A 12,952-nucleotide genomic window follows, 5' to 3' on the forward strand; every position below is an offset into this window, starting at 1 on the left:
ATACTTTTGGATTTTCTAATAGAATACAGCGATCAGCGATCGACCCAAAGCGAAGCCGGTCTCGAAAAAAGAAGGCAAGAATCTACGAAAGCAGCAATCCGCTTTACAGCAACAACAAACGGTGATACAGCAGCAACAAACGGTGATCCAACAACAGCAGCAGCAGCAACAACAATCTCAAGAGCAAGTACAGGCGACTTTCCAATCGAACCTCTATGCCCAACAACCGTCTCAGTTTTTCGGCCAGTTACACCATTTGCCGACACCGCAGCAGCTACAGGTGCAACAGCCGCAGTTCCAACAGCAGGATAATAAAGTCATTGCCCAGCAGGAAATTTTAAATGTTCAAGGTAAGTGTCTTACTATAAAAAGGGGTATAATTTGATAATTTCGAAATTTTCAATTTTTTATTATTTTAAATGAAAATACATAACTTCAATAATACCTTCTGAAAATTTCAGCTTGATCAGGGCAAAATTACCGGAAATACAGCTTGTTGTACCTTCGAATCTCTTTGTAGCAGCTTCGCGACAGCGCGCTGAGCGTAGTGAGAAACGTTCAACAGCTGTTCTCCCACTCTTTTGTAAATTACTCCGCGATTCAAAAATATATTCCGGTGTGCATCACTTTACAATTTGACAAACAAAAAAGAAATTGAAAATAAAAGTTGACAATACTTTAAACGCGTTTTTCTTAATTTTTCGGCACGAATTTACTAGCCATTTGTTTTTTCTAGGTCTCGATTTAGCATCAATCGATGAAGATACCGTGATATTAAAGAACGACAACCACGAAAATTTCTTGACTGCGTCTATACTGCAGCAGTTTCATAGTTCTTCTATTCCTGCTTTAAGGGCTACGTTCGTTGGTTCACCTGTAAGTAAACTATGTTACATTTACCTTTTATGTTGAAGTTTTTTATTTTTATTTTACCATTTTTATTACAAAGGTTTTTAAACATAAGATAAACTACATTATTATTGTGAAGAACCGTATCTAATATTTTGCTTTTAGTCCTCTTTTAGTTAAATCGTAATAATCGATAGTGTCATTAAATTTTTGTAAATATTTATTTGTAAACCGATAAATCGCTTTTTGCAAAGTTTGCATAAGTATCACTGATGATGGTCGAATAAGACCGAAACTGTTTTGAAATTTTGTTAATCATTTTGGACATTTTTATTACAAATTAAATATGCCAATTACACAAGAATGTTTACTAAATAGGATGATATAGAACTTTAATTGTTTAAATAGTACTTGTAAATGAATAAATAATTTTATTTTTTGTGTAGCAAAAGACTCGTCTTGAACTTTATGACCATTCAGAAGAAGGTAGCAAAGTCACCAAGTTGGAGCTTTCGGATTCAAACCTACCATCAGTTGAAGAAGTGGTCCAACAGCTCGAGTCTTTTAACACCACAGAAGTTAGCGAACAAAACCTTTCTCAGCATAATCTACAGGTAATGTATATTTTTATACTCATAAAATCATTATATATATATAATAAAACTAAGTTGATAAAATGTGTGTGCCGATAAAACTTAAAAAGGATTCCCGATACGATAAAGGGACTTATATAGTGCAATAGCCCTTTATCCCCCCTCGAACAAGTGAGTTCCCGTTTTAACTTAAAGGGTGTATTTTTAAAGATATAAGGGCTTTTCCTAGCAAGCTTGGCTAACCCTAGAACCTGGCTCCTCCACCAAAATTTTAAATATTCCCAATTTCGCCCCTTCGCCAAACTTTCTTTTACACATTCTAGAATGTGTAAAAGAAAATACTCTCGAACTTTTCCGAATATGCTAGAGCCTAGCTCTCTGAATATATAAGGGCCCGGTATCACCCGCCAGAGTTAGTTCGATTTGAAAAGCGATTGCGAAAGGAACTGAAAGAAGTTATCTGTGAGCATTTATTTTGAAGTATCACGTGCCAGTATTTTTAATAGTGTGTTTAATTAATTCTCGATTTTGAAGCCGAGAAGAAAAAAGTCGTCTGTGAGCCTTTATTGTGAAATATCAAATGTAAGTATTTTTAACCGACTTCAGAAAAAGGAAGTTCTCAGTTTGATTATTAATTATTTATATTAATTATTTTTGAAAAAATAATTATTTTTGAAAAGATAATTAATAGTGTCTTTAATTAATTCTAATGGTTGTTTTTCTTTTTCTTTTAATTGTTTGTCTATAAAATGTTTATTTTTATTTTTTTTTTAATTTATATTTTACAGAATACAATGCCTAGACGTAAAAAAGGAGGAGATCTTGCCAGTTCTGCAGCGAAACGGCGGAAACAAAAAGAACATAGAAGAAATGAAACGGAAGAAGAGCGCGAAGCACGTTTACAAAATCAACGAACTAGGATGAGAACTCTGAGAAGCACAAAAAATGAAGAAAGAAAAGAGAACGAAAGTATAGAAGAATCGAGAATTTTAAAAGATAATTTAACAAAGGAAGCATTCCACTACGAACCGACGAAAAAATATTACAATCATAAACATGTTGTGATCGGAAAAATGGATAACATTTGCCAATTTTGCCACGCGAAAAAATTCAGTAAAGAAACAGCAGGTCTCTGTTGCATGAATGGAAAAATTCGACTACCACCACTGGAAGCACCTCCACAGGAATTTCTACATTACATGACCGGGGAAACACAAGAATCAAAACACTTTCTTCAAAATATAAGATCATATAACTCCTGCTTTCAAATGACTTCTTTCGGTGTTACTTCGACCAACACTAATAGAAATAAATTTGAATATGTATTTTCAATTCAGGGGCAAATTTATCACAAAATAGGATCGTTACTGCCAATGCCTAACGAAGACTATAAATTTCTGCAAGTATATTTCATCGGAAATGAAGAACAAGAAATTGATCAACGATGCACAAATTTTAATGGATTGAGTCGCGAAATAATCCGAAATGTACAGAAGATCTTACACAGATACAATCAATTGATTTACATATTCAAAACAACATTAGACCGCATGATTTCTGATGACTATAAAATTGTAATTCGAGCCGATAAAAGACCACCTGGAGAGCACGAACGTAGATTTAATGCACCTCAGATAGATGAAGTTGCCATCGTAATTGTAGACAATGAAAATACAAGCCGTGACATAATTGTACAACGAAGAGGAAAAGGACTACAACGCATTGCAGAGACACACCGTTCCTATGATGCTCTTCAATATCCATTAATATTTCTGCACGGAGAGGACGGATACCATTTCAATATAAAACAAGTGCATCCTGAAACAGGCATAGAAACAAACAAAAAAGTCACTTCCAAGGAGTTCTATGCTTACCGCTTAATGATCAGAGACAATGAAACATACAATCACATACTCAACACTCGCCGTTTATTTCAACAATTTCTGGTAGATATGTACGCAAAAATAGAAGCAGAACGGATGCTTTACATAAGACTGAATCAGAAGAAACTACGCACAGAAGAATACATCCATCTTCGAGACGCGATCATGAATGACGGCAATATTGACGATATTGGAACAATGGTAATCTTACCCTCATCATACACAGGAAGTCCAAGACATATGCATGAATATACTCAAGATGCCATGACTTACGTAAGAAAATATGGACGACCTGATCTCTTCATAACATTTACATGCAACTCATCATGGCCAGACATCAAAGAACAACTAAAATACGGACAAACCTCCATGGATCGACAAGACATAATAGCCCGAGTTTTTCGACAAAAACAAAAAAGATTTATTGAAGTCATCACAAAATACCACATCTTTGGAACCGTTCGATGCTGGACGTATACAATTGAGTGGCAAAAACGAGGATTACCTCACTCACACAATCTCATATGGCTACACGATAAAATTTATCCCACGGATATTGACAAAATCATCCAAGCAGAATTTCCCGATCTACAAAAAGATCCGGAACTGTACAACATAGTAGTGAAAAACATGATTCACGGACCATGTGGATCATCAAACTTCAATGCACCATGCATGAGTGATGGAAAATGTACAAAAAAATATCCAAAACCATACTTGGATGATACAAAAACTGAAGAAGACGGCTATCCGAAATATAGAAGACGATCACCGAAAAATGGTGGCTTCACAGCAAAAATAAGAATACAAGGCAAAGACGAACTGGAAATAGATAACCAATGGGTAGTACCATATAACCCACTACTTTCGAAAATGTTCCAAGCTCACATAAACGTTGAATACTGCAATTCAGTAAAATCTATTAAATACATATGTAAGTACGTAAACAAAGGTAGTGATATGGCAGTATTCCAAATAGTCCAAAATAGCGAACAAAATAACAGAAATGATGAGATTCTTATGTACCAAATGGGAAGATACATCAACAGTAACGAAGCAGCATGGAGGATTTTTAGTTTTCCCATACATGAACGCAAACCAGCTGTGCAGCATCTAGCAGTACATTTGGAGAATGGACAAAGAGTTTACTTCACAAGAGACTCGGCTAGAAAAATTGCAAGCGAACCACCTGAGAACACAACATTAACAGCTTTTTTCCAACTGTGCCAAACGGATTCATTCGCAAAGACATTACTGTATGTTGACGTCCCTATTTATTATACGTGGGACAAAACAAGGAAAATTTTTCAACGACGAAAACAAGGAATGCCAGAGGAGGGTCATCCAGAAATCATGAAAGCTGACACAATAGGTCGAGTATACACTGTACATCCAAACAATGCCGAATGTTTCTATCTCCGGATGTTGTTACACGAAATACGGGGACCAACAAGTTTCACAGATCTCAGGACTATTAACGGCTACCTATGCCAGACGTACAGAGAAGCATGTCAACGCTTAGGATTATTGGAAAACGATAACCACTGGGAATTAACACTACAAGAAGCGACACTCATAGCTTCAGCTGAACAACTTCGAGAGTTATTCGCCATAATTCTAACAACATGTAACCCATCGAACCCAAAACAACTATGGGACGCTTTCAAGAGGAGTATGAGTGATGATATATTGTACCAAATCCGACAAACTAATCCAGAACTGACTATAGAATTCAATGATGACATCTTCAATGAAACACTCATTCGCTTAGAAGATAAATGTTTAGCAATAAATAACCAGGCTTTAGTAGAACTTGGAATGCCAGCACCACAAAGAAATGCTTTCAGTGTGTTAAACTACGAAATTACAAAGGAAAAAAGCTACAACGTCAATGAACTGCTTGAATACATTGCTCACAACAAACCACTCCTCAATGACAATCAAAAAAAAGTTTACGACGTTATAATGTACCGGATAATTAACAACACTGGTGGAATTATTTACTTGGACGCACCAGGAGGCACCGGTAAAACGTTTCTACTAAATCTAATACTGGCAGAAATACGTGTTAAAAAACACATCGCACTGGCACTAGCATCATCCGGCATTGCAGCCACACTTATGGAAGGAGGACGAACTGCCCATTCTGCTTTACAACTACCGTTGAATATAGCAGAACAACAATTCCCGGTATGTAAAATCTCAGGAAAATCTGGACGGGGTCAATGTCTAAAACAAGCTAAAGTTATCTTATGGGATGAATGCACCATGGCTCATAAAAAATCACTTGAAGCAATGGACAGAACATTACAAGAATTGCGAAAAAACTCTGAAATAATGGGAGGAGCTCTACTCATACTGTCGGGAGATTTTCGACAAACACTTCCAGTTATTCCCAAGTCAACACCAGCAGACGAAATCAATGCATGCTTAAAAAAGTCACATCTCTGGTCACAAGTACAAATACTGCAATTAACAAAAAACATGAGAGTTGAATTATCAAAAGATGAAACAACAGCACATTTTGCTAAAATACTTTTACAAATAGGTGAAGACACATATCCTACTAACCAAACGACCGGCCTCATTGAACTCAATAGTGATTTCTGTAACATAGCCACTACTGAAAACGATCTAATCGACAAAATTTATCCAAATTTTGTTCAGAACTATACCAACGTAGAGTGGTTATTTCAAAGAGCAATTTTGGCTACTAAAAATAATGTTGTTGACGATATCAATTTTAATATTCTAAAGAAAATACCTGGTGAAGAGAGAATATATAAATCGATGGACACGATGGTATCCAGCGAGGAAAGTGTCAACTTCCCCACAGAATTTCTGAACTCTTTACAAGTACCAGGAATGCCATTACACTGCCTTCGTCTGAAAATTGGATCTCCAATCATACTACTGAGAAATCTCAGCTCTCCAAAACTATGTAATGGAACGAGGATGATCGTAAAACAGCTATCGAATAATATTATTGAAGCTGAACTTATTTCTGGAAAGAACAAAGGACAAACAGTATTTATACCTAGAATACCACTGATCTCTTCTGAATTGCCATTTCAATTTAAAAGATTGCAATTTCCAATTAAATTAGCTTTTAGTTTTACAATTAACAAAGCGCAAGGACAAACTTTAAAATATTGTGGCATTAACCTCAAAGAACCCTGCTTCTCTCACGGTCAGCTATATGTAGCTTGCTCAAGGGTAGGAAATCCGAAAAATCTATATATATATACTCCAGACAATAAAATGAAAAACGTTGTTTATAAGCAAATAGTGTAAAAAATGAGCGAATGTTTTCAATAAATTTTTTTACTATTACGTCATAGTTTATTTTTTTATTGCAACTACCGCGTAATCTCATATCAACTCCCGGGCGAAGCCGGGTATTATAGCTAGTTTCAAATAAAAGTTTGTGATCCCTCTATATCTTCCATATTTATCTCTAAAATTCACAACATTGAGAGTGATTGAGTCTAAGAATGAACCTCAATAAGACCAAATTTATGACAAAAGTTCCCAAACTAGTCCATGTGGTGAGACCGCTCCTGTCTGACAAAATTTCTGATTCGGTTTCTTTGCGTATTTCTATTCAAAAATGTCTCCTTTAAACAAATCTGAAGGGTAACAAGATTCAAACATTCATACATTCTAAACAAGAAAGGTATCTTGCAAATTTTCTCAAAAATTGATAGTTTTCGAGTTATAGGCGATTTAAAATCTGAAAAATGCGAAAATACGCATTTTCGAGCCCTAAAACTCATATTTAAATTAGTATTTTTGTGGTTGCCAGATACTTAAATTGAAGTTTAAACATTCATCTTCAAAATTCTGAAGAGTGATTGCGTCTAACCTTAATTTAAACCGTTGTTTTTTAATTGTTAAATATGTATGTCCATCCGATTTTTTTGCCGGTGCGGCGCGCTCTATTTCAAAAATCTTCAAGTTTCCTCCGAAAAATATTTTTTCTGGATTCTTTGGGACATTCTAAATAAAATAAGTTTCTTGACATTTTTCTCAAAAGTTAACAGTTTTAAAGTTATAAGCGATTTAAAATTCAATGCGTTTTTTTGCATTTTTCGGATTTTAAATCGCTTATAACTGTAAAACTATTAACTTTTGAGAAAAATGTCAAGAAACTTATTTTATTTAGAATATCCCAAAGAATCTATATATACTCTAGTCGCGATTACTCAAAATATGTTTTTATTTTGTTAATAACAAAATAATTGTTTATTCGCCGAAAAGCTCGAAATGCGTTATCTACAGCAAGTTTGTAGTCTTTTTCATAGTATTTTTATACGCTAAATCGATTGCCACTAGTCGTGATAGCTTAAACCACGTTCCGACTTTGTTATTAATAAATTATTGCATAAATAACGGTTTATAGTACGGTCACTCACGATTTTTGCTCTAGATTTTAAAAAACCACTTGGATTGACATGAAATTTGGCATACACGTAGTTAGCCTGTCAAACAAAACAAGTGATATTGTGCCGATGTCTGCTTTTACCCTGGGGGTGAGTTTCACGCCTTTTCGGGGTTGAAAAAAGAAACCTTTAAAATAAGTCCGAAAGTGGATAAACTGATTAATTCTAAGCTTTTCTAAACTTTTGTTCTATACAGTTTTTTTGACTAAGTCAATACTTTTCGAGTTTTTTTGTTTTTTTTTTTGTTGAAAAATGAACATATTCACTCGCAAATAACTCGAAAGGTATTGACTTCATGAAAAAACTGTATAGAACAAAAGTTGCTTAGCATTAATCAGTTTCTTTTTTCACCCCCGAAACGGGGTGAAACTCCAAAAGCACACATCGGCACAATATCACTTGTTTTGTTTGACATGTTAGCTACCTGCATGCCAAATGTCATGTCATTCCAGGTGGTTTTTTAAAATTTAGAGCAAAAACCGTGAGTAAACGTACTATAAACCATTATTTTTGCAATAATTTATTAATAACAAAGTGGGAACGTAGTTTAAGCTATCACGACTAGTGGGAATCGATTTAGCGTATAAAAATACTATGAAAAAGACTACAAACTTGCTGTAGATAACGCATTTCGAGCTTTTCGGCGAATAAACAATTATTTTGTTATTAACCAAATAAGAACACATTTTGAGTAATCGCGAGTAGTCGCATTCGATTCAGCGACCAAAAATACACCAGAGAAGACCTTAACACTATCAATTTATTTACAGGGCTTCTAATAATTCCTGAAAAACACCTAATTTTACCATAATTTGTTAATAACAATTAAACGCACCACATTTGGGCTCCCAGACCACTTCCATTGGATTCAGCGACCCAAAAAACCTATAATACCACCATCAAATCGCGGCGACCTAAAGTGCCCACGGGACCCCCTATGTTGCGACTAGACTAAAGACACACAGAACCGTGAAGAGTGGCGAAAAATGGGAGCGACCTATGTCCAGCACTGGACGGAAGAGGTTACATAATGATGATGAAATAGTTATGAAGTTCAGTATTATCTCTTTAATTAAACGATGACATGACATAAAAATGCTATATATGACGGAAATTTTGGTGATAACGTGCATATCGTAATAATGTAAAAACTTACCGAGATAATGCGAATCATGTCATTGCTGGAAAATAAGTTCTTTCCAATGGTTTGGTGGACGGTCATTGTAGGCGTGGCATTGGCCCATACATGAAGTCCAGAAACCGAACTACCGATTGTCACTGAGTCCTATATCCTGACAGAGTTTTTGTTAACTGTATAAAATAGATGATCATTAACATGAAGCACTGACACAACTTTTGTTTTATTATATTGATTCTAAAAATCGTCATGAGTGAAATTATGATGATTTTGTTTCCGAACCCCGAACATTTGATCGCCAATGTTTAAAAGCATAACTCATTTACATACTTTTCCGAAAATCACACTGTATTCTCCAAAACATAGTTGATTTCACGCGAATATTGGCCACTCTCACGCCTCTAGCGACGACAGAAAGAATCACGTCGCATAGTACTCAGTGGGCAATGTTCTATATCGGCGGAGGTATTGTAACTGTTACCGGTTACCAAAAAAATCGTAAAACAAGGTTCAATGGTTCTGTAATCGCGTATTATTTTTTCCAGACATGCAGGTATTTAATGCGCACGTGTAAATACCGATTACTGTTTTCTATCCACGATTTCCGAGATATGAAATTTTTATCATATATTCATTCTTGTGTTTATAGTTTAGCTATTAGTTAATGAATCACATATTGCAAATAAAAATTCTGAACACAATGAAAAATTTGTCTTCAAGGTTAGTTACTATAAATTGAAAGGATATCAGATATATTTCTTTGGAGACTAATTTTACGGCTTTAGTGCATTTTGTGATATCAAGTAATCTATTTTGTCGAACTGCTTTCTCATACAATTTAAGTGTATGAAACTGGTATTACTAATCTCTTAAATACGTATATATGACTTATATAAAGTTTTACTGCCAGTGTGATGACTCTGCAACTCTTGGATACACTTTAAAACTAGTGTCAGTAAAGCATAGATAGTTGTTAGGCGAAAAATGTCTCGCAAAACTAGATCCTACAAACTAGTGAAAAGGTTTTCTTATTTGCAGGTGCAACCGTATCCCAGTGCTTTGGATGAATCTATGATAGCTTCTCTGGCTGCGCAACAAGACCTGCCTGCTCAAGCAGATCTGTCTCGGGTGGAATATTTCGCTGTACCAACAAACACCTCTCAAGTTCCTGTCCACGCCTTATATCCCTACGAACACTACTTAGGCGCAGGGCTTCCCAAAGATCAACTCTTTCAAGCGGGCTTTCAAGCAGGCTACAGCCTCATGCAACAACAGCTAGCGTGTCCCAATGCCAGCGCAACAGACACCTTAACCACTACCAATATCGTTCCGACTTCTGTGGGTCCCGTGCCAGGAACCTCCACGCAGCAGTACATTACACCTCAGCAACAACCTGTTTGCACGCCTGCGCAGACGCCTTGCAACCACCTAGGGGGAGCTGCTGTCTCATTACAACAAACCCACCACTGCCAAATGCCTTGCAGTCAACACCAATCACACCAACAGACCAACCAGGTGCAAGCTGCCACCCAGACGGCCCAGGGTACACAAGCTGTCGGTGGAGATAATACCAAGAAGGTTGTTAAGAGTAGTGGTGGGGATGGTATTAAGTTTAAGAAAGGAAGAATGGTGCGGAATCCTCTTGCTGTGCAGAATTCTGGCACTTTTCCCCCTAGCCAAAATTACCAAATTGATCATAATTCTGGTAAGTTTCATTTTTATTTCATATTTTATTATACACTCGCGATCATAAAATCCGGGTCACCCTGAAAATTTCAAATTTCTTGAACATTTTTGACTCTGGTACAGTAATAACATTTTTTTAGGCTAAGCTAATGTATTTTTTATTTGTCATCAATGTTTGTTTGAAAAAAAACGGTTTTTTATTGTTTTTATTAAAACAGCAGATAACAAAATAAAATTGTTGATAATTCAGACAAACGAAAAAAAATGGAAAGTACAGAACGTGGTAGAATATCAGTGAAATTTCAATGTCTAATATCGTGTATTGCCTCCCCTTGCTCTAATAAATTCTTGCAGACGACGGGGCATACTCTCAATTTTACTCCGGATTAGATGTTGTGGTATGTTATTCCACTCTCTAACTAACATATCCTTAAGCTCCTGTGCGTTGTTAGGAGAAGGTATATGGGTGTGAATACGTTTTTTCAAATCGTCCCAGATATGTTCGATAGGATTTATGTCCGGAGACCTAGCTGGCCAGGGTAACCTCGTAATTCCAACCTCGTCCAAGTATTGCATACTGATACTGGCAACGTGCGGTCGCGCGTTGTCCTGCATAAAAGCGGCATCTTCTCCAAGCCTCATCATGGCGGGCATAACATGCTCCTCCAGAATCTCCGTAATGTACCTTCGTGCAGTTAAGGACCCATTTTCGACAAAAGGTAACTCTGTGCGGAAGTCGGAAGCCTCACCTCCCCAAGCCATAACCGAGCCACCACCAAATGGCATTCTTGGAGCAATGCAAGCTTGTGAAAATCCTTCGCCGGTTCTCCTCCAAACTCTTACACGTCCATCGGATCCAGTTAGGCAGAAACGGGATTCATCTGAGGATAACACTTTGTTCCAATCGTTAATTCCCCAGTGCGCGTATTGTCGAGCAAAACCTAGTCGTGCAACTCGATCCTCCCGGCGTAGTGGCGGTCCTGTAGCCATTACCCGAGAAGATAGTCCAGAAGAGCGAAGTCTTCTCCTGACTGTTGCAACACTAACGTTGCAATTTCGCACTTCCTGTAGACGATTTCGATGCATAATTGCAGTTGAGGTCCGGTTTCGTAAAGCTTGAAACACAAGGAAACGGTCATCTCGTGCCGTGGTCTTTCTTCTTGGTCCAGAGCCAGGCCGTCTGGTTAGCCAACCCGTCTCCTGAAATCGTTGAAGTACTCGTTGAACCGTAGAAAGGCTTACACCAACAGTTCTTGCAACTTGCAGTTGAGCGTGACCGTCTTCCACAAGCGCAACAATTCGTGCCGTTTCAACAACAGTCAAAGGCATTTTTGGCAAAAAATAAACAATAATAAACACTAATAATGACACTAATGAACAATTAAGATGGCAATAATAAACGGTATTCGCCGCGTTTGACAGTTATAGATACCGTTCATTTTGACACGTTTGCACTTTTCCGCGAAATCGGCAATTTTGGAATTCTTTGTTACAAAGGAAATCGCTAAGCCGACAACAATTGTCAGAAACATGTATTAATTTGTATTTGTGTTATTATTATTTACGATAAAGCTTGTTAAAAATGAAATATCACTGATTTTTAAGGTGACCCGGATTTTATGATTGCGAGTGTAGTTTATCGTTATATCTGATGGTCTTTAGCTGTAGATAAAATTGTAGGCTCTATAGGCCAGTAAAGGAAAAACAGCTGAAAAAATATTCCTATCATCCACCGGTGAACATAGGCCTCCTCTAAGTTTCTCCATGTCTTCTTCTTCAGAGGCAAGAACAATGTCGCTCGGTGTTCTTGCGACATGACCTGCCCATCTCCATCATTTCTTTTTAGTTACTTGTTCTACTATGTCTTTGATTTTTATTCTTTTTACCTGATGGTACTATTTGCTATTCTGTCTCTGCTTGTGATTCCTAGCATAGCTCTCTATGTTTTTTAACACGTTTGTTTACCTACTTCTACTCTGTCTTAATTTTTGATCTTAGAATAATTCACTGAGGAGATTTAGATCTTTATGTGTCAATTACCATCGATTTAAGGATCTTATTCAGCTTTTGATGACACCCAGTCAAAACCTTAGTGTATTCAGAGAGGTAAGCGAAAACACTACCCTTATGTGAATTGCCTGCTCTATTACCTTCTGCGAAGACGTTTTTCCAGTACAGATTAAAGAGAAGTGGGGACAATATACATCTCTGTCGTACACCTTTTCTTATGGCTATCTCCTCATTTTGCTTTTCATTTGTACTTGAGCTATTCGATGCCAATACAGTTCTATAGTGATTTGTAAATCACCTTTATCTCTACCCGTTGCTCGTGAGTATTTTTGCTAGTTTTTGCTCTTGAAC

The 12,952-nt window shown here is 36.7% G+C and overlaps 1 protein-coding gene across 6 annotated transcripts in view; it reads left to right on the forward strand.

The window, feature by feature from the left end:
• The window catches only part of LOC126884820 (ankyrin repeat domain-containing protein 17-like), a 247,095-nt gene that overhangs the window by 189,200 nt on the left and 44,943 nt on the right, over window positions 1–12,952 (forward strand). For all 6 annotated transcript variants that reach the window (XM_050651074.1, XM_050651075.1, XM_050651076.1 and 3 more), the window contains 4 exons: window positions 23–350; window positions 737–876; window positions 1,296–1,463; window positions 9,944–10,610. In XM_050651074.1, the coding sequence (XP_050507031.1) occupies window positions 23–350; window positions 737–876; window positions 1,296–1,463; window positions 9,944–10,610 (1,303 nt within the window). The remainder of the gene's footprint in view (window positions 1–22; window positions 351–736; window positions 877–1,295; window positions 1,464–9,943; window positions 10,611–12,952) is intronic.

Source organism: Diabrotica virgifera, chromosome 5 (assembly GCF_917563875.1).
Source record: "Diabrotica virgifera virgifera chromosome 5, PGI_DIABVI_V3a".
Classification (NCBI taxonomy): Eukaryota; Metazoa; Arthropoda; class Insecta; order Coleoptera; family Chrysomelidae; genus Diabrotica; species Diabrotica virgifera.